The 23,500-nt window shown below is 37.9% G+C and overlaps 1 protein-coding gene across 4 annotated transcripts in view; it reads left to right on the top strand.

The window, feature by feature from the left end:
• VPS13C (vacuolar protein sorting 13 homolog C) overlaps positions 1 to 2,268 on the top strand; it is a 104,314-nt gene extending 102,046 nt beyond the window's left edge. For all 4 annotated transcript variants that reach the window (XM_075713528.1, XM_075713529.1, XM_075713527.1 and 1 more), the window contains one exon: positions 556 to 2,268. In XM_075713528.1, coding sequence (XP_075569643.1) covers positions 556 to 657 — 102 coding nt within the window. In that variant the 3' untranslated portion in view covers positions 658 to 2,268. The remainder of the gene's footprint in view (positions 1 to 555) is intronic.
• Positions 2,269 to 23,500: the final 21,232 nt, after the last annotated feature.

Raw genomic sequence — 23,500 nt, 5'->3', positions numbered from 1 at the left:
TGCATAATCTACAGTGTGTTTAATGTTATACAGTTGAGATGTGGGGGGTTTTTTAACTATTAGATTGTTTGGATTCAGGAATTAAATAAAAATGACTGGTTTAGTTGCACTGCTTTTTCAGTTAAGGTGTTTATAATTTTAGAATTATTGTTAGGTTCTATTTTAATTTATCCTTCTGTGGATTTCAACTAACTATCCAGTTTGAGAGTTTTTCATTGTAAATATTTTCAAAAGCACCTGCTGTCATTCAATATCTTCTTTTATTGTGAATGATTCTCTTATATTTCCAGATAATGATAATGAAAACCTCTTGGTTGTTTGGCCTGAAAATAGTCATCTTCTGAGGCTGTTTACCTCAGACTGAATCTACTAGTTGTAGGCTCTCAATACTTTCCTATCCATTTTAGAAGAGAAAAAGTTGCTTAATTTGATCTGATTTTCCTCAAAGACCTTATTGTTATGGTATTTAAACTTTTACTATTTTTAGTAGCATCTTGGAATAAAACCGCAGATTGCGCGCTTTAATTTTCTTTCTTTCAATATGTTGCTTTACAGAGGCTTTGTTGTGCCATTCAGGAAGCCCAGGCAACAAGAAAACAACAAAAGTTGGTGAAGCAAGCATCGTTGCAGTTGAAGAAACCACAAATGCTGTCTTGACAATATCGGGATTTGTCGGGTTTGACCTTTGGTATGCAATTTTATCCCTAAAACTGATTGGAAGCAACATGGAAACGTTATGCAGAAAGTAAAGATCTGAGGTCTTCCTTCAAAGTTAACAGCCATAAACACTTTAACAAGCTATGCCTCTTTCTAAAACTCTGGATTTCGTTATTCTAAAATACACATTGAAATTTAAAAATTACAACTTCTGCTAAAATGTTTTCCCACTCTGAAATTTCCTTTTCTGCCTTTTTTTTTATGTCAGGTGTTCTTGTAAATGAATTCCAAAATAAAGTGGTTATCCAATTTGCACTCTACGCTTATAGTTTACAGACAGGTTGTGGTAATTGTGGTTCTAGTGTTTTGCAAAATAAAGTACTTAACATTACTGATTGAAACTAATTTAAAACTTCTGTTTTAGGCAGCATTTTCTTTAAATTAAGAAAGAAGTGTACACGATTTAGCTGCTCTAGTTTCATCCCTGTCTGTTTAGTATTAGAAAATACTGCAATGGAGCAACGTAAGAATGAATATGTATGAAAGAGATAGGCTATTCTTGTCTGGAAGTGCTTACTTTGGAATGTTGTCACTTATACTGTAAATGAAACTCTGCACTTTAAAAATGGACAATATTATTCACCTGTCATGTGCATGTATGTGTTTTTTGTTGTATTGCTGTGGCTTAAAGACCTCTTCAGGAGGAACAGCATGCTGGTTTTAGACAGCATTGTATGTCAAAAGCTTAAATCAAAGTAATTAGCTTTCCACATTTCAGTGTATAGTTACTCCACTGGAAGAGTGCCATGTCATTAAACTAAAAGTCACTTCTGATATAATATTTTTGTTGCTGTTTCTCTTCCTGAAGACTGTTAAGCATTCAGTTTAGCAAGATATTTAAGCACATTTAAAGTATATGCCTAGTTCTTAATGGTATGAATAATCCCACAAACTTCATTGAGACAAGTTCCATTCTTAACACTAGGCACACACATAAGTAGCTGTCTGGGTCAAGGACTATATGAGCAAACAGATTTTAGTTCAGTGATCAGTAAACTAAGAGCTCTTGCTGTCAGTCTTCAGCTCTTGAACAAGATATAAAGTGTCCTTGCAAATACTTACTCTTGAAAATTTGCTCTTTCCAACTTACTTCACTTGGGAAGAATTATTTCTGGTTTTTAATTTAATGTTGCAGTAGATAATAGCTATAAATATGAACTCAATAAATAAAAATGGCAATATTCTTGCATAGATCTATTCAATAAATGGAGCAATCATGAGAACCTGGATTTTTAAACTCTCTTCGTATAGAATCTACCAGCCCTTAAGTAAATGTACTCTTAACCTGTACCTTTGATCTCACCAAAATTAGAAAGCTTAAGATACTTGGAATTAAGCTGCCAAGCACAGAACTTTTAGAGAGCATCTGCAGGCATGATTTTATTGTTATTGTATGCACATGGCTATTAATCTGGTTTGCTATGATGGAAAAAATGTGGTACAACCTTTAATTCTGTGATATCACCTGTTTTCTAGAAAGCTCTGCTCCAACATTAACTAAACTAGCTTTCTGGGTTGTATGTATTTCAAGCCTGTATTAAAAAAAAAGACAATAAATTTTTATATGCAATTATTTGTGCTATGATTTTAAGTGTTGTTGCTTCTGAAATATGTTATATGCTGTTGGTTCGCCACATGTCACTGGCACTATATGGAAAAAATTATAGGAGTACTAGTGTGCTGCAGGAAAGCTTTCTACAGCTCAGCGTTTCCTTCAACTTGGTGTCTGGCATGTAAGGGATAGTTGTATGTGTACTGTCTTTTAATTCATAGTTGAAAATAGATTTTGCTTCAGTCTACTCTCAGTGCATGTTTAGATGGTACCATGTGCCTTTTTTGAGGTGGAGAATCTGAGCTTAAAACAGTTAGGATGACATGTTTCTGACTCTAGTCTTCTGCTTGATTCAGTTCTGTACTTCCTCATTTTTATTTGTAAACTTTTTGGCTTGAACTGTCAACAGTAGGTATTTTATTTTCTCACTTTGTGTGATTAGGTACAACTTTAGTAGCTTCCTAGTTAAAATGGTTTGAAGAAGCAGCAGTGTTCTATAGAACAATTTTTTTATTTTGAAATGCATGTCTTTGCAGTTCGAGTTGCCAGCTGAATTTGAACTGGTAGATGGCACTAAAAATTCCAGCTGAAGAAGTAATGAATGACCTTCTTTACAACTTGGATCAAGCACTTGGAGGACATGAGAGACAGCATTTGATAAGGAATTCCATTTCTTGCTTAAATGAAGATAGATGTTTTGGACCAATAGGTTTCCAGTGCTTGTCCTGTGCTTTCCTCAGGTGTTCCATTCCATTTCACCATGTGTCTTGTCTTTGCTCTTGATTTTTTTTTTTCCAGCCTTTTCTCCAGTTGCAAATGCCCTTGGCTGTACCTAGGCTTTCCTCTCTGACTTTGGCAACTTTCTTTTCCTGTTCCCTTTCTGTCCTTTTACTTAAGCTGGTGTATCTTCTTGAAGTCCTGGCTGAGGGAGTTAAGGGACATGGAGGGTCTCTTGTCTCGTCCCTACATATATGTCCAGCATAAGAACAACTGCAGAATTAAATCCTGTTTAGATGATCTGTAGGAATGAGGCATTGTTGGGGTAGAGTGCATTTTCAGACAACATTTAGTGATGAACTTCAACTAGGTGCTGCAGTGTAAAGTGAATGAGCTTTTTCAAAGATTTTTGGCTTTTTTTGTTTGTTTTCTTTATTGTCTGGCAACAAAGTGATTTCCCATACCTTTAAGATTTTATGTTTCTATGAAGCTCTAGAGTTTCAGTATTACTGAGCACACAAGTTGGCCAAACTGAGATCTTCCTAGACCTTTCTTTATAATGAGCTCACAGAAGTTTTTGCTGTCTCCAAAAGCCAAGTTTTACTGAATATAAGATACAGACTACTAGCTTGTTAATTAGAACTCCAACTCCAAGCGTTTAGGTTGGGCCCGAGTCCTTGCTTTGCTTCAGTTACTCCATTGCTTTCTGGTTCATCACAGGCTTCTCTGGCTCTTCAGAAGCTCCTTTTTCTCAAGGCCTAGATGGGTGTTTAGTGCTTGCAGCTGTTTTCCCAGTCTCTTGCTTGAGCTGTAGCCTCTTTTCTGAAACTCTCTCAGTCCTTTCTGTCATGCCCTCTCTCCCCCAGTATGCTCAGTTGTTTCCTAGGTAGAGAACAGTATGTCCTTCCTCAATATAGATCTATCTCAACCTAGTAACCATTTTAAAGGACAGTAGCAGAAATGGTAATAAAATTGAACTGTTTCATGTAAAAACATGTTAATACGCTTTTGCTTATGATTTTGGAGCCATCTAATGCTTTAAGAAAAAAAAAGACATGAGAACTTTCAGAACAGATAGGTATATGTGATTCTTCACAGGGTGGTGCTATCATTTCCACTTAACTGTGGGCTTTTTTAGGGAGTATTTTACTTTAATAATTTTCATTGAATTTCTGTCCAATCTGGAGACTAGCGAGTCTTCACATGATGAAATGTTGTATTTTGAAAATACAATCAGCTTCTTTACTAATTCATTGCATGAGCTTGGTCCATTTTGCTGTTAACTGGTCAGTAGGATTTTTAGGATATCTTTCAATGGAATTTTAATTGGCTTTTATTCAGACTTTTTCCTCTTAAAAGGACTCTGTGTTTATTAAGTTTGCTACTACCAGTCATTCTCTACAGAATTACAATAAGCCAACCACTTAAAACTACTTACATGAATCTCTAAAAGAGGCAAATACCACCCCACCTCCCCACCCCACCTCCCCCCTGCCCCCCCCAACACTCTTAAAAACACTGAGATTGTGGAATCTGCATCCTTGTATGTATTAGCAACCTGAGTTGACATGGTCCTGGACAACCTGCTCTAGCTGACTGTGGTTGGACTGTGCAATCACAAGAGAGATCTTCCAACCCCAGCTGTTCTGTGATTCTTTCGCAATAAGGAATCTGATATACACTCTCTCCCCGCAAAAAGAGAGAAAAACTCCAAAGATGTGAGGTTCTGTGTTTCCTGGGTTAATTTAACGTATACCCATCAAAACAACTTTACACCTTTCACTGTCATGTTTAACCATTTTCTCATTTGCAGAATCTGGAAGAATGTTTGGTTTATTATAGACACTGAATAGGGAGTGTTTTACTACTAAGAGCTTAGTTTTAGAGGGGATTAATTGTGAAGCTGAAGGAGGGGATAAATTAAGTAATTCAGCTTAACAACCAGGGTACCAATATTTTTATTTCATTGCTGGCAGTAAATATGCTTTTGTTGTAGGAGAGGAACATAGTGATTACACTAGGTATATCCTAATCTTGGTCTTTGGTTGACAACAAGAATTATTTATGTAAGGGGATCTTGGGCTGCTCAGAGTATTTAAAAATAAAATAAAAGGGATTTAATTTTAAAAGTGAAAATTGACTTGTGAAACCTTTTGAAACTAGCTAGCTATCTGTTTGATGAAATAATTCTGTCAACAGCTTATAAAGTCACATTTATTCAAACCTGAGTGTGAAGACTTAATTTGAAATAGATGCCAGTGGACTGACCCCTTCAAGAGAAATCTTAATATAAGAAACAAGAGGAGGGATTTGAGAATCAAGGTGTACAACTTCAGATTCCATCGGAAAAATCAAAGCTTTAGTCTCTTTATTAAAATTTCCTGGACAAAGGTATGCTTTTGAGGGAGAGGGCAGTTATCAATTAAACATATGATGCCACACATGACATGAAGGGCAGATTAAAGGAGAAGAAACATTATTAAGATATCTAGATGTAAAATAAAATTTGTTCCAAGTATATGAATATTGTTTAGTTTACTAATGATCCTAATGTAATTCTGTTCCTTGGATTATGGATCTCATTTGCATAATCACAAAGTAATGATCATGCAAATACACAGATCTCCTGACTTTAGCATTTATTATCTCTGTGCTGCAATTTGCTTCTGTTTTGGAGTTTTCAAGACATTTGTCAGCAACTAAGATGGTAGCTTAATCTAGTCACCTGCCTTGTCTGAAGGAGAAAAGCTTAAGTATGAAAGGAGAAATAACTATAAAAGGGAAAGAGTTGACCTATCAAAAGGAACGTGAATTTAGAACTTGATTCAGTTCATTGTATCCTCACCCTTCCTACAGGTCAGCAAGTAAACTTCTAATTTGAAATTATTTTATATTCTTTTTTATTTATTTTAGAGTGAGAATGTTCATTGTCTATCCTGATCTAGTCTTCAGTTCCCATTTGGGCAGGGGGGCGAGGGAGTCAGGATGAGCCCCATGATATTGGCATGGTACGTTGGGAGTGAAGGAAAGCGAAAGCAAAAGCAGGATGGTGATAAATCTGTAAAATGGCTAACTCTTTGGAGGTAAAAAACTGGTAAAAAGCTGATTTGATATATTGATATCCTGCTACAAATTACTTTTACATCAGTAACTGGGGAAAATACCTCATCTAGTTATGAAGACAAACTGCACTACTTGAAAACAATAACTGTGGTGAATTTTAACAAAGAAAAGACATTTTTGTTTGGATTTCAGTCAGGGAGGCAGAACCATTCCCAGACACTTTACTTCAGTCAGCAGATGGAACACTGAAAATCGTCTTTATTGGTAATACGACAACACTCAAATTCCGGTGTTCATCTTGTGTGTGTGTCCACATTCTTTCTAGACTGCTGTTTATCAAAGGTAAGCACAGTAAAGATGTATAATTATGAAAAATGCTTGTCAAAAACAAAGTCTTGAAAAATAGGAAAGGTGCTTAGGTACTGTATAATGTAGCATACTTCTAGGGGTTTGAAACGTTTCCCCATCAGGTATGACTAAGTTCCTCTCATATATAATCAAAAGCTTTATAGCTAAATCACTGAGCTGTGCAGGTCTTAGTCTCTGCTCTGATAAATGTGGTCCCGAATCTGCCCTTGACTTAGTTGATGTATGAGGACTGTATTGTGCTTATAAAGATTCCTCTTGTGTTTAGTGTCATCTTCACCTCTGGCTGTGCTTTACATTTTCCTTCTGGAAAGAAATTTGCTGTTGACTTTTAAAGAGCTATGACATTCAGCTAAGGTGCTCTTAAAGAGTCCAAAAGAATTCTGCAACTGATCCCATAGAATCATGGCAGGTTAATTATCAGTAAAAGCAGCACAGAAAGTATCTTGAAGTCAGTAACTTATACTTAAGCAACCCAACTGTAGACCTCAACCTGTCTTGAAAGGTATATAATCAAACTACAAGAGAAAATGAAAGTTTTGTATTATGACATTGACAAACATATTGGGGAGCAACTGTGTAATTGTTTTTAAATGAGAATAGTGTCAGTAGGCTTGTCACAGGGACAGTCCTGAAGAAACTTTTCTTTTAAATTTAAACACCAGTTAGCTAACTTTTTTTTTCTGTACACTGTTAAGACATTCTTCACGCTTTAACAGAGTGCAGCAACATTGAGTAATTGATTACTGATGATGATAAGCATGAAAAGAAAAGGCGCTCTCTAAACTTTTGTGGAATTTTAAAAAAACCCAGCATATTACTTAATCAACTTTGAGTTAATTGCAAAGCTTTTTTTAAGTTTGACTCTCTGTGGTACATAGATGAATGTGTCTAGGTTGCAAATGATGAAATGCTACTGTAAATTGTTGTTTCAGTAGTTACCCACAAGGTGGGGGAATGAAACTTTATATTTTACTGCTGTTGTCTTACAGCTTTCCTGCCCACCATCCTCCTGCCTGGATACCATACTGTTAAAATTGTCTAACTCATATGGTCAATGCAGAGCATAGAGCTATAAATCAGAGACTGTCAGAAGCTTTACAAACTGTAGATCCAAGCCTGGAGTTTTAGAAGTGTTGGAAAAAATATACAACAATGCTCGTTCACGTGTTATTACTTGCACATAGTGTTACAGGAATTGGTGCAAATTTCCATGTATACGAATTTCTTTAGCAGGTAATGTTTTAGAGTAAAAGCCTTTCCATGTGTTTTTTACTGAAGCACTCGTTCTGCTAATGCTACTGTTTAATTGCAGAAATTGATCTGAGGATGGCTGTGAAACAGTGTCGTATAAGGTATGTTGTGTTTTTCTTCTGTGTATCTCAAATTCAGAGAGATCTAAGGCAGACCAATAAGCCATCTCAGAACTCTTTAACAGGATTGCGTACTTTTTCTTTGCACTGTTTAGCTAAAGTTAATAAATACTTTATGGTAGATATTACACCTATTTCAAATAGTACTTAAAAACTACCTAAGACTAATACCTGCAAACAAAGCAAAAATTAAAAAATAAGCAATACTGTTCTGTATTTGGGTCATGACTGCCACTTCTTACTTTAGACATTGCCACTATGAGCTGCTGCTAAAGAGAACTGGTCTTCACTCAGCTTCTATAGTTCAGTTGTAGGAGCCACTCTTATACTTGTGAGCTTCCAGGACTGTGCAGAAAATCATGTATGTTCCTTTGCAGCATGCAAGAATTGAAGATATATTAGCCCATTTGCTCTTTTTGTGCCTGTATTGTTGGTTGCAAGTGTCCTTTTCTTTGTCTGTTTTTAGGATCCTTTCCAATTCTTACTGTCTAAAGATTCTTTTGCCAATTCTATGAAAAGAAATACCTAAACCAGGAAGTAGGTAAGGCTATCTAAATGTTTAAAAATAATACTTTGGCCATATATTTTTACTGGCAAAAAATATTTAATAAGAGAAAATCTTGCTGGGAGGGCATATAGAGGAAAAGACAATCTTCATTGTAGGGGAATTAAACCTATTAAAACAGGTTATTTCTAGTATTATCAGGCATAGAGTGCTCTCTGTGCTAGCTTCTGAGAGCTGCTCAGTCCCTCCTGCCATCCCTCACAATTTCCGAACCCTGTAGCTTATAGGGCTTGCAGGCAGGGGCTGAGAACTGAGGAGAAGAAAGGAAAGAGGGAGAGAAGACAGTTGCTTACTGACAGCACTTGCAATAATATTGCTGCCTTACTCCTTTTCTAGTCTTTGCCTAGCAACTCTCTTCCTATCCAGAAGATAAGACCTTGCAACTTTCTGTGTCCCTCCTAGTATATGCTTGTCATGGTTTAGCCCCAGCCAGCAACTAAGCACCACGCAGCCGCTCGCTCACTCCCCCTATCCTGATGGGATGGGGGAGAGAATTGGAGGAGTAAGAGTGAGAAACACTCCTGGGTTGAGATAAGAACAGTTTAATAATTGAAATAAAGTAAAATAGTAATGATAATAATAACCATATAATAATGATAATAATATACGAAACAAGTGATGCACAATGCAGTTGCTCACCACTCACTGACTGATACCCAGACAATTCCCGAGCAGCGATTGCTGCTCCCCAGCCAACCCCCCCCAGTTTATATACTGAGCATGATGTCATATGGTATAGAATAGCCCTTTGGTCAGTTTGGATCAACTATTCTGGCTGTGCCCCCTCCCAGGGTCTTGTGCAGCTGGCAGAGCATGGGAAGCTGAAAAGTCCTTGACTAGCATAAGCAGTACTTAGCAACCATTAAACCATCAGCGTGTTATCAACATTCTTCTCCTACTAAATCCAAAACACAGCACTGTGCCTGCTACTAGGAAGAAAATTAACTCTATCCCAGCCGAAACCAGGACAATGCTGGGTAGCCAGTGAGTAATACATGGATTGTTTTTTAATTCCCAATTTGACCTTTTTATTCTTGGAATTCTGCTAGACATTGCGTTCTGGGCTAATACCTAGCCTTTTTTAAGAGAAGCTTCATGGCTTCCATGGGCACAAAGGGCAAACTGAGCTGGCAGCAGTGGCACTGACACACTTTAGATATGCTGAGTTAACAAATTCTGGATGGCCTCTCGTTTCTTTCTAGTCATTTCTGTGGCACCTGCCTGGCTAATCTAGAGGTATTTGAAGGATTTAGGGACTTAGTACAAAGGAATAATGGGGAATAAAAAGTGGAATGGAGAAACCTGGATAGGCCAGGAAACTTGAGAATCATGTTCTGACTCTAGTACTTGTTCCCTGTGATCTGTAGTCACAAGGTTTAAAACCCTAATGTAACTTAGTGCTTATAACATTTATATTTGATTCGTTAGAAGTCTTTTCTTTAAAAGTTTCCTTAGGTTGAGATAACACTCATTTTTGTCATATATAAAGAGTACATGGAGGATTTCTTCAGGTTTCCTCTGTAAATGTCTCATAACACGTTCTGCTGCTAATACTTGTTTCTTCTGTATTTGCACATTTGCAATTTTAAATATAAATTGTACTTGTATATAGGGCACATATTCTTGATGTTGCAGATTATGTTTCAAGTCTTCAGAATTCTATGCACATGTCTTTGAAAATAGATATAACATGTAATAATACGTGGAAGTACTCCCAGGGCTACTAACATGATTTGGTTTTGGGTTTTTTTTATGAGCACAAAACTTCCATTTCCAGACATACCCATCTATTCTCTTGTATGCCCTCCTACATGGAGGCATATGTAGGAGCCCTCCCTAATCTAAGGACTTAAACAAGATGGTAGACCTGGGAAATACATAACTTAGCTGAACATTTAGGGCCATGTTTGCAAATAATAAGCATTAAACAATATGGCTAAAGTGGTATTAAAGTCAGTTAGGCAGGCAGTCTTACCAGTACTGCAGTTCTGGCAAGGAGGCACTGATATTCATCATGGGTCTGCCTTACTCTTTGTTTTGGTCTTTCTGTGGACCATGGCACATGGAACACACTGCTGTGTGACAATATGAAGCATTTAGCAACAATATTGGTTGGTGGAGTTCAAAGGCAGTCCAAGCCGCTCATTCCTGTTTCTGCACCATGCCCTCAGTTGAATAAATCCAAGTGTCCATTGAACCAAATTCTAAATGAGATCAGGAAACTCATGTGGCTTAACACCAGTGAAACCTGTCAGTGGTGGGACTGAGCAGCTGGAAGTAGTAGTGAGATTGCTGCCAAATGATTTGTAGCATCAAATCACAGACTTAGCCTAAGTAGCTCTTGTTTTGTGCTTACTCTTCTGATGTGTGGTGCTTATGTACATCAGAAGGAGAACTTGGAGTTTTTAAAGGTTATTTCTGTTCTCAAGCACAAAGTGTACACCCAAGTATATTTATCTATCCTGCTACATCTTTTGGGGAAACTACTCAATTATCCATATACTTTAGGATTTTGGTTACTGCACATAGTAGTTAAGTCAACAACACATCGACAACCTTCCTCCTCTGTTTTGATCATCCGCAGCAATAAAAGCATCTATGCACCAAATGATTGCTTTTGTCTTTTTTGGTTCACGAAAATAAAAGGCAGCCTTACTTTTCTCATTTTGGTGAAAGTTGCACCGAAATTCATATATCAGTATGTGGTATATGTGTATAGTGTATACCACCATGTGGTTACAATCCAGTAGACATTAGTATGCTTGATGCAGCTTATATTTGATTAATCAGAGGACAGCTATAGAAGACTTTTGTGCTCTAGCTGTTCTTCAGCTTCTTGTAACCAGTAAGGAACATAGATGTTTGTTCAAGGACAGACTGCTTGTAAATGCAAATGAGTGGCTTGATTTAATGTTGGGAAGAAACTGAAGTGGTACCAATTGTATTAACTTTTGAGATCAAACAAACAATGGAACGGTGGGAAACATACATGTTAAATACTACTCTCTGACTGTAGATTAAGTACTGTGATACCAAGACCTGAACACAATCAACAAAATTATCAGGAATGGATTAGTTTAGTAAAGGCATATTTCACTTTTCCTGTGCTGGATTAATTTTCTGCCAGGTTAACAGTCAGCTGAGTACCTAGAGAGGGAAAGGAAAGAGAGAAGGCGAGTAAATGTTCCCTTTGGAGGATGGCAAGCTGTTAGGTTGGCTCAGCTTCATCCCAAAAGTTAACAGTGCTGAAGAATTAGTTGAAATTTTTCAGTTGAAGCTGCACACTGAAGATGTGGATTTTCATTTGAACTAAGCTTTTCATTGAAAAATGACAGCTTTTCACAGTGTTTCCATTTGTGTTGTCATTGAAGAATTGAGTACTAGAAAAGAAATTTAAAAAAGTATTTCAGCTGGAAGCTGAAATAACTCTTGGTTTTGAAGTGTTAGTGTTGTCTGATATGAGGTGTTACTGCTCGGGTGGCTTCATCGCCTCCGTTCTTTTCTATGCGCTGAGGTCTGTGACCTGTCTCTGGGGCAGATGAATAATGCTCACATTGGCAGGGTGGAGTCAACAAAATTCCCCAAAACCAGAGGCAAGAAGCAAAGAAGGGAATGTGAAACTCTAGCAGAAAGGCTGTTGGCAGGCAGGCAGGCAATTGATTAATCCACCAACAAATACACAAGTGTGTGACATTTTCAAAGGCCTATGCCAGGTGAGCAACAAGTAGGTAGTTAAACCTCCAAATCCTTCCAATGACATTAGTCAAACAGATGCCAGTGTGCAATAAATAGGGCATCATTTAGGATCCAGTCACCAGCGTACCTAGTGAAGATAAATTGAAATAAAAGCTTTGCAGGATGAAGTCCATCAAAGGTGTCAGCATACCTACACATTTGGGATCAGGGCAGCTATCTGCTTGCCACAAGATAATAGTGCTTTCCAAGGAGTTTTGGGAAGAAAGACCTCTTAGCATTTCAAGTTTATAAATATACAAGGAAAATGGTGTGAGAGCACAGCATGTGTCTGAATTGGGGCCACCTGAATTTCTAGCAGTTCAGTCAAGAAACTTATTGTGCATTTTCAGTGGAACCTGAAATAGATTCAGTTTCATGAGATACAAAGCAATACAGGGCAGAATAATAGCATTGTCCTTTGAACACAGATGAATGTTTCTATTATCAATTTTTCTTAAGAAAATATGCTTCTTTTTAAGCACCCAGGTGGAGATCATAGCATAAGTGAATGCATGCATAATATATTATTCAGCTGTTCCATCAGGCCTATTCTATTACAGGTGATAAGGGCTTGGAAATTAAGTCTTCAGGGGGAATGCTTTTCCATTTGGGAAAAATCTTTATAATTAAGACAACTACAAATCCTGCTTTTAGCATTCACTCTGGACTAAAGTGGGGGTGGGGGGGAAGCCCAGTATAGTCTTGCATTTCTTCAGTAAAGTTACAGTAAGTGTTGTAAGGGTGGATCATAGGGGAAATTACTTCTATGTTGAAACTTTTAAATGTTAAAAGATCATTTTTGTGAGTGATGAAGGTGCTGTATGCTAGTGAGTACTACTTTGTGCGGTCTGTATTAGAATATAGTGTTAGTGTTAGAATACGAAATTAAGAGAATTTTGTGTCTTTTACAATCCTATCAGCTTGTACAAGCTAAGTGACATACAAGATGAGTTAGCTGAGATCTCCAAAGAAGTGCTGACAAGAACAGTCTATTATGGAGCATAGAAAACACTTTCCACTTGGAACATGGGAATGCCATGAAAGTAGCAGACTTCTGCAACAAAACATATGGAAGTGACGGTCATTTAAAGGTATCTTAGCTACTTTATAAGCAATACTGTGCCACTGATCAAAATAATTTAAGGTTTCCTTCCACAGCTGGTTCACCGAGGCATTTGCTTTTCACTGAGAAAGGATGAGCTGGGGATTGCAATGCTAGTTTGGGATTGTTGTGCAGTTACTAATGCTGTCCCAGACTTGCAGCAGAGTTCTTACGTACTTTTTAAAGCCTCATCGTTAAACACTCCAGTTTCCCATCTGGCAAATAGGATTGCAGTGCTTTTGTAACTGGCTGGTATTTGATGTTTTAAATTGTCAAGTAATCAAATGAGATTATGTAAATACCCTTAACTGAAGTTAAATCTCTGTTCAAGTGATTCTGTGCATTGACAGTGCAAGTATGTCAGTAACAAAGTATGATAGATATTTGGTGATCCTTTGATGTTTTATAAACATCAGAAATCATTAATCCCTTTACACACATTAATTTTGTCTGATGCTTGTAAACTAAAGCATGTCAAATAAATTCTATTTATCTCTTTGTACACCTTGCCTTTCAATTCTATAACAATTACTTGGAAAGTTCCTGTGGGGCATTGGAAAATACAATAGTAATCAATGAATAATATTTTAATCAAAATATATGGATTGACCGAAATCTTAAAAATTGCTGGATTATGTCAAGCTTGACTTTTTTTTTTTTTTTTAAAAGAAGAAATGGGTTTAAAGACAGACTGATACTTTGCTATCCAGACCTCCTACTCAATGCTTGATGAGATCTAGTTCCATATTACGGCAGCACAAAAATCTTGGAAATGTTGGTTTTTTTGAAATGTGTTTTCAATCGCAGAAATATGTTTTCAATCCTAGTGAAAACAAATGTTTAAAACTTAAGAACGTCTTGCAAAATCGAATGAATGCATTGAGCCAAAACTCTCTGAGAGAGCACATAAATTAAACACACTAGCTTGTTAGCCTTCCAAATAATGTTATGCAAAAAAGTTCAGGAAAGAGAGTTATTGTTGAAATTTCATAAATGGAATATTTTGTTAATGGAAGGGAAAGCAGATTAATTAATTATAAGCATAAATATGTTGACACATACTGACTTGAAGGACAGTTGCTCAGATTCAGTTAAAAACTGAAGTCATAAGAACTTCTTTCTTCCCCTTCTTCCCTCAGCTAAGAATAGTAGCATGGTGGTTAGACCACCAGTCTCCCACATTCCAGGTAACCATATGCTGATTAAACTTTTTTTTTTTTTCTTCGATTGTGTCATGAAACCTTCAAAATTTAGGGGGTTTGCCCTAATGGGTGATGAAGGAAGAAGTGAAAAAGGTATTAGTGGAACAGGAAAGCAGATTTTCTCATAGTTGCGAATCTAAGCTGGATTTTAAATCCAAGTTGGTCCTGTTATGTTGTCCTACTAAGCCGTAGAAAAAAAATTGTCTGCCGAGTACGTAAGTCTTCTCATGATACCGTGGAATGGAGAACACAAGACAATGCTGATTTCTCCTCAAGATATCAGTATTCTAGAGAGGCTGGAGCTATATTTCTCCTGTGTGGGTGTTTAGGCATTTGAATTGGCCATCTGTAGGGACAGCAAACTGCTTAAACTTTGTTTTCTTCTTTGTGAGATATTTCTGTAACAGTTGGAGAATTAAACCACAGCTCTAATCTACAGAGGATATTCAGATAGCTAGCTCTTCCTTTTTACAAAAGATATAATGCTTATCTAGAGAATTTTCCTAAGAACTTTAGAAGGATTGTAAGTAAAAGCAGTGAGTATTTTTTTATTATATTTAAATTCAGAATTGTTTACTTTGTGCATTTTGAAGTCTACACTGATTTAGTTAAAATCATGGCTCTATAAGTAAATTCCTCAAAGATTTTCCAGTTTAAAAAGCCTTAAACTTTGAAAAACAAAAATTAGCTGATCCGTATGTTTTACTTGTTTCTAACTTCACTATTGTCAGTACTGAATCAGTGAGCACTGTTTATAATGCCTCTAATCTGATTCTACTTGCTGAAATTCACTTTATAAGGCATATATTTCATCTGTGCTATAAGAAAATTTGCTTTTTCTCTTATTAGGCATAGATTTCCCAAGACACTTATTTCTAGTTCATGATGAAGCTTATAGCATTTGTCTCATGTAGGTTTTCTACAAATATGTGCTCATTAGTGAGTTGTCATGATGTTTAAAAGCTCAGTAGCTTACATAGCTGGTGGCTGACTTAAGTTCAAAAGTTTTTGTGAAAGACCCTCAATTACAAAGCTTTCTGCTTTTGACAGTTCAGTATCTATCTCAATTTTCTTTTTCTTTCCAAAGAGACAGTGATTTAAGATTCACTCTAAACATAATGTAAATGATCAATGGTAGCTGACAGTTGCCATTGTTTGTTTGTCCAAACAGGTTATATGTGCAGCAAAGTCTGAACAATTAGTCCTAGGTTCAGTTCTCCTTTGGGCTGAAGCTAATTTTATATACAGTGTTTATTTTTCTTGTTGACCACATAGAAAGGTGTTTTTCAGCGGTTTAGAATCTAGGACATATCAGCACTGACAGTTCTAAGAAAGAAGTTGTGATATAAAGTTGTAACTACCTTGCAAGAAAGTAAAACTTTCTCACCCAAAATGAGCCTACGGAGGGGGTGATACTCTTAATGATACCTGATGATAAAATTACTTTAAAAACATGTTTTCCTTGGTTTGGTGTTAAATTCCTACACACAAGATCCTTGTATTCTATTTGTATTCTACTCTAGACCACAATGTCTTGGCAGTGGCTCATTTAAGGAAATCCAGAAACATTGAGAAAGCACATAGTTGTCTTTCCTTCTGGTCTATCTTTATTTAAAATTTAAGTACCATAGAGGAGCAACAGCTGAGTAGTTGTTTTTGCCATAGGGATTCTGATGAGAAAATATGTTCCTTAGAATGTAAATTCTAGGTATTTGAAGAAAGCAACTACGCAGAGGAACAAACACATAGGTAGTTTTATATCAATGTTTGAGAGCAGATGTTCTCTAAGATTTCTAAAAACCAGGTTTCTAAGTCTACAGAACTAAATAAGAGGTCTGTGCCAATACCTGGAAGCTTCCATTTCTCATCTGAAAAGAATGTTCATTACTTGTTTCTTAAACCCTTAATTTATGTGTCTTTTTTAATTATATGTGGTTTTGGCCTTGTAATTTTGAATTTCATCTCACTTTTTTCCCTTTTCCTGCCTAATAATTATATCAAGATCATTGGTACCAATGTAATACAGCAGTCTTGGGGTTTTTTTCTGAAATAAAAAAAACCCAAAACACACACATATGCACAAAAAACCCCCCCAAAACCAAATCAAAAAACCCCAACAACTGACTAGCCTGAACCAGTAAGAGATGGATAATGATTATGTTTAACATACAGGTGTTTCTTTTAATGGAAAGCATTGTTTACAGACTGTAATGAAAAATTGAGACTATTCCTTAAGGTTGTTTGCAGTAGCCTCATTTTAGCTGCTTTTCTTTCATTCCTTTCTTGTTTATCTGCCATTACTCTTTCTCTGCTAGTGGACATTCTGAAAAAAGATTAAATAGAACTTCTATTGGCATTGTTGTAACAATGCCTACAGAGTCTGGTAAAAGACCTGTACTGCTGTTATAACCTGTCATTTCCTGCACCATTCTCTAAACATCTAGTTGAAATCCTAAAGATTTCTGTGGCTGTGAGAGGATGTTAACACATGGTTGCATGATTGTATAGTTTTGGCCTGCCAGTCAAAATGAATATTTTGAAAAGTTAAGATCCTCCTCTTCCACAAGGGATTTATATCAGTTGTTTTAACATGGTGGCTCAAGTCACACACTGACTAAATCTGGCGACCAGTTTTAGTTCATAGATAGTCAGTCTCAGGAGGGAAGAGATTGCATGCTGCAGTTTCAAAGGGCATGACACACATTTGTATAATGTACAGACCTGGTAGTAATACAATGCATACAAAAACGGTTGAGTCTGCATAGTTTCAAAGAGCTAATAGTAAAATGCAATGGCATAGTTGTCAAAGATGGAGATTAGCAACTGCTCTGGAGCCCAGGGGCCAGAAAGTGTGCAAAAACCTGACATAAGCATAGACAATTGTTTGGAGAGGAAATCTTGCTTTCTTATGTTGAGACCTATGTGTGTCCATTGCATTAATGAATGCTGCAGGAAGCATTTGTCATCAATAATGCTGTACTGACCTGGGTAAAGGCTGCCAGCCTCACCTAGCTTTGTACCGGTTCGATGATAGGGCCTTCAGGGGTGGAACAGAGCATTGTTATGTGACACTTGTGATATTTCAAGTGTGGGTGAGCCCACTTTGGTTAAATCAGTGAATGGTCATGGAACACCTGAAAAAGACCCAACAAAAGGTTTTTGTGTGCATAATTCTGGAATGTTTCTGTGTCTGTATATATCTATTAATAAAAATTCAATTTGGTCATCGAGTCCTATAGTTTATGACCTTTTCTGAAGAACATCTATTTCATAAGTACCACCACTTTAAAGTGAACAAAACCTTTTCTTGTCAGAACTTCTTTGTCAGTGAGAATTCAAGTAAGGGTATTTAAATAAAGTATAGATACATAACTCTATTGCCCACATTCTGGTTAGGTAAATGTTGGATTGAAGAAGAGTTTTCCTGCTTTCTTGCTAATACTAAACTTTCTCAATACTACCTGTCAGTGACACTGCCACATGCTGTGTTTTTAAATGAGGATACAGTAAACACTCCCATTTTAATTCTAGAGAATTAATTCCTGGAAACTCTTTAGGACTGCTGTATTATTGGTGTACTATATTTATACTTATGCAGCCATTCTGCATTTCTTTTCTTTGCAAATATAAAGTAGAGCATACTTAAATGTCCCTCTTTTTGACTCTGAGGACTATTTTATTACTGCTTATTAGCCCAGTAAATAATTTCTGCAGTTTGTTGTCCAGTAGTAATGTCAGAGGGAGGGATGCCCAGTAGCTTTCAAGCTGAAGAATATAACTAAGCTTCTTATATAAATTTTAACTTTATTGAAGAGACTGGGGGTTTTGTAAGTTGAGCACTACTTTTTTTTTCTCCTCTTTTCTTTGCATTTATAGCAAAATTCTCTAGAAAAAATATTTTAACTTGGCTGTTCGGGAGTTTATCTGGAGAAGATGGCTAATAGAGCCTCTTATTCAAATCACAGCACACTTAATTCATCCTTCATTGTGCTACACCAGAAACAATAGCTTTCATGCAAGCTCACTTGCTGAAAATTTTGAGGTGCTGTGTGCTTTACACAGATCTTTTGAGGAGAATGGCTTGTATTGAGTTTGCTACAGTAAAATCTCTTATCCTCTATTATTCTATGAGTATGGTGCAGTTGGCTGATACTCTGAATTTAGGCAAAGCGCTACATAGCTGGTTTAAGAAATACTGGTGGTCATTTTATGTGAAGTGATATGAAATACAGTGCTATCTCTAAAGGTCCGCATTTGGGTTGAGTATAAGCAGCAAGAGTGCAAGCTGTTTTAAGGAGAGACAGTGTTCTATGTGGAATGATCTGTTTATAGAAAAAATCTTCCAGGTTGGATCCTGTGTTAGCCTCAGGAGAGGAGCTAGCAATAAGGGGCCATTTACAGGGGGATTAAGGAATTGAGTTCTGGGGTTTTTTTGGTTTAGGGTGTTTGGTTTTTTGTTTTTGTTTTTTTTGAATGTGTTTATTTCACGAAGCCCAATTTGTACGCTGTAACAATTTGATCTCGGTGAAATAAATAGTTAATTTTATAGCAAATCTGTGAAAGCAGGACTACATACTGACTGGGCTCATGAATATGAGCTTTTGAAAATCCATAAAGAATTTCCCTATTCCAAGAGCCAATTCTGCGAGAATGGCTTATAAACCATTCTTTGTTACAGTGGTGGCAACTGAATTTTGTATAATAGGAGTGCTGCACTGCTTTGGAGATTTCATTACTTAAAATGGAGGTGAACTTTAAAAACACTTTTCTTTGTGAATAATTTCTCTGTTTCTGGTGATCAAGATATACTGATAATTTAAAAAAAAGAAAACAGAAATTTGTCTAGGAAGACAGCAAGTCCTGCATGTTCACCGACCATGTCAGACCTGTGACACTGTACCAGGTTAGGTATAACTATACATTCATCACTGTCACCTCAAACTTGACTGAAGTGTTAAACTCAATAGTAAAGCAAATGCACTACTTAAATTTCATAAAAGGTTTCAGTATTAGCTGATGCTTAATCTGTCTCAGAAAGAACTTTTGAATTTTCTGGTATATTGCAGCTGAGAAAAGCAAATTTTTGCTGGTTTTGAGTACCTCCAAACTACTTGTATGGGAGACATTAAAATTCCATGTTTATGACATGTTGGGCTTCCACCTGTATTGAGTTTGTGTGGCAAGTTTTGGTAGCTGGGGGGCTACAGGGGTGGTGTCTGTGAGAAGCTGCTAGAAGCTTTCCCTGTGTCTGATAGAGCCAATGCCAGCCAGCTCCAAGACGTACCCACCACTGGCCAAGGCCAAGCCAATCAATGAAGGTGGTAGCACCTCTGTGATATTTAAGGGGAGGGATGGACCCTGTGCAACTGCAGCCGGAGAGAGGAGTGAGAATATGTGAGAGAAACAGCTCTGCAGACACCAAGGTCAGTGGAGAAGGAGGGGGAGGAGGTGCTCCAGGCACCGGAGCAGAGATTCCGCTGCAGCCCCTGGTGAAGACCATGGTGAGGCAGGCTGTGCCCCTGCAGCCCATGGAGGTCCACAGTGGAGCAGAGATCCACCTGCAGCCTGGGGAGGGCCCCATGCTGGAGCAGGTGGATGTGCCCGAAGGAGGCTGCAACCCTGCGGGAAGCCCATATTGGAGCAGGCTCCTGGCAGGACCTGTGGACCCGTGGAGAGAGAGGAGCCCAAGCTGGAGCAGGCTTGCTGGCAGGACTTGTGACCCTGTCGGGGACCCATGCTGAATCAGTCTGTTCCTGAGGGACTGCACCCTGTGGAAGGGACCCATGCTGGAGCAGTTCATGAAGAACTGTAGCCCGTGGGAAGGATTCGTGTTGGAGAAGTTTGTGGAGGACTATCCTCTGTGGGAGGGACTCCATGCTGGAGCAGGGGAGGAGTGTGAGAAGTCCTCCCCTTGAGGAGCAAGGAGCGGCAGAAAGAACATGTGATGAACTGACTGCAACTGCCATTCCCTGTCCCCCTGCGTGCTTGGAGGGGAAGGAGGTAGAGAAATCATGAGTAAAGTTAAGCCCAGGAAGAAGGGAGGGGTGGGGGGGTGGTGTTTTAAGAATTGGTTTTATTTTCTCATTATCCTACTCTGATTTAATTGGCAATAAATTAAACTAATTTCCCCAAGTCAAGTCTCTTTTGCCTGTGACGGTAATTGTTGAATGACCTCTCCATGTCCTTATCCTGACCCATGACTCTTTTGTTATATTTTCTTTCCCCTGTCCAGCTGAGGAGGGGCAGTGATAGAGAGGCTTTGGGCACCTGGTATCCAGCCAGGGTCAACCCACCACACCACCCAATATGTTTACGGCTTGATGTGAAAAATAGTCTTGGGTTTGGATGGAAGTGAAAAGGGGTGCTATAGCTTTGATGCAGCTTCCAGAATTATCTCATTAATTATGAAGGGATGTGTAGCTGTATGCTCAATGGCTAACTAAGCTTGAACATCTCCTAGTGCTGCTGAAGCCCTTGAAGGTTGTTGAACTAAAGGCAAACACCTTTTTTCCACCATGCTGTCCCCTGGCATTTGAGCTACCATAAGCTGATCCAAGTCTGAGATCTGAAACTGCAATACTAGTGTTGTTTTCATGGTAGAGAGGAAGGATGTAAGTCAGGTATGATGTTAAAACTGGACTTGCAATCTGATTCCTTTGTTATAGTTGAAGCCTTCCAGAACCTGAATTTCAAAATTCACAGCAGTTTTTGCGTCAGTACTGGGTCAGTGAGTTGTGTCAGCGTATGCTTTGTACTTTACGTAATTGTAAAGAATCCTCTTTCCTTGGTCCTTTCAGGCTGCTCTTGCTGCACATTTCTTCTGCTTTCTATTCAAAGTTTTTGCCACTTCTCTACTTCCTACTGTTCTCCTTGGACATTGCTTCATTCTCAGCTTCACCAGTATCCACTAGCTATTTTGCTAGTTGTCAGAGGCAGTCATCCACTAAAAAAACCCAGCAACACTGCAGTAAAGTTTGAATTGATAGCAGATACCTGCAATTATCAAATGTGCCAGTCACTGCTATGTGAATGGCCATGTGAGTTAACACTATGATTGCTTCTGTAAGTAATCATCCTGCTGCTGATGCTAGCTGAATGTTTTTCCCACACTATTGATTTGGTTGTGGCAGCACCACAGTTTATGCAGCTATGCTTGTGAACAAAGTAAGTAAATGTTAAAAAGGAATAAGTACTTTTTAACCTGGGTCAATTTTCTTATCTGATTCACAGTCTGGCCCTGCAGACAGTTGTATCAGCACAACCAAATGGGCAGCCTGAGGGCAGAAGCAAGCAGCCAGTTGGAGCCCCTTAAGTCAGTATGACTATGAAGGTGGTACCTGGAAGCATACCCTAAGCAAGACCAGTTAAAATGTTTTGGTTTGTGTTTAAAGGTATGTGATGAGCTGTTGCCCTAATCAGCCGTGATTAGGAACACAGGAACTGTATATATTCTTTGTAAGTGATGTCATGTATTAGAGAAATACCAGATTTGCTCTTGTTCTCTCCTAGTAGGAACAGACTGCAACACCCCCAAAATTAATTACAGCAAGAAGCCAGAGAAGAGAGCAAAAAAAATATGTCTGGAAACTTAAGGATCTAGTCAATGAACTGAAAGTATTTTAGTAGATATAGACACACCAGGGAAGCCAAACCATGATGTTTCTACCCACAAAAAAAATTGCAGTTTGCAGTGTGAAAGTTTGCAATATGTTACACCTTTTATGGCAAAGAAGTACGGATTTTGACCCTACAACTTGATGCATTCCTGTACAAATTGAGACATGCATTAGTGTAAATAGTAAGGCAGAATTTGACATGAATTGTTATTTTTTTGCATAAGTTTGAAGTATGCCATAAATGTCATATTCAATAGCACTGATAATTCCAGTAAGTTCAAACCCACTGTAAACAAAAGCTGAAGAGCACCAATGCTAAACGTGTCCTTACTGGTCTGTAAGGTAAAACAAAAGATAATATAACTGTTGACTGTATGGAGGAACATAAGATGACGGTAGGATGAATACTGATCAGCTGTGGTCGCAACACACCCAGTTGCCTGTGCAACACAATTTCTTGTAGGAAAGTTGCCATAGGTGATTGTTAGGAGTGGTTTCAACACTCTGACATGGGAACTGGCAAGAGAGATGTCTGATTCCTGATTAAACAAAAATACATATTTGAAATATATATTTAAATTAGATTGATAGGATGACAGAGGTAAATAACTTGGAAACATTATGATTTGTACCTGTGGCAATCTATTACTTAACTCATATTCCAGCTTCCTGAGAATCTATTTGTGGGTATGCAGAATTGATGCACGTAGTGAAGGTGTTATGCAATGGTATGATCCCAATGACTTTTACCATTGCTGACTTGCAATGTGGTCATATCTGTGCCATAATTCTTGTTTGGCTATCCACTGAAAAAGCAAGACTGAAGTTTTTGCCTGTGTTCAGCAGTAAATCAAACTCAGATGGCTGTAGCAGTTACTGTCATCACTTGTCCTCTCTGCTCCTTTTCTGCTTGTCACCACGTGCACCAAAAAGGCTGCTGAAAATGTAGTGTAAACACTCTTCTACCTTCTCTGTTTGAAAGCTATTTCATTAATAGGGTGTCCTGGTTTTGGCTGGGATAGAGTTAATTTTCTTCCTAGTAGCAGGCATAGTGCTGTGTTTTGGATTGAGTAGGAGAAGAATGTTGATAACACACTGATGTTTTAGTTGTTGCTGAGTACTGCTTATGCTAGTCAAGGACTTTTCAGCTTCCCATGCTCTGCCAGGTGCACAAGAAACTGGGAGGGGGCACAGCCAGGATAGTTGATCCAAACCGACCAAAGGGCTATTCCATACCGTACGACATCATGCTCAGTATGTAAACTGGGGGGGGTTGGCTGGGGAGCAGCGATCGCTGCTCGGGAACTGTCTGGGTATCGGTCGGTGGGTGGTGAGCAATTGCATTGTGCATCACTTGCTTTGTATATTATTATTATTATTATTATCATTATTATACTTTTACTATTATCATTACTATTTTACTTTATTTCAATTATTAAACTGTTCTTATCTCAACCCAGGAGTGTTTCTCACTCTTACTCCTCCAACTCTC

Source organism: Pelecanus crispus, chromosome 7 (assembly GCF_030463565.1).
Source record: "Pelecanus crispus isolate bPelCri1 chromosome 7, bPelCri1.pri, whole genome shotgun sequence".
Taxonomy (NCBI): Eukaryota; Metazoa; Chordata; class Aves; order Pelecaniformes; family Pelecanidae; genus Pelecanus; species Pelecanus crispus.
Note: the sequence above shows the minus strand (reverse complement) of the source record. Positions and strands in the feature narration are given on the sequence as shown.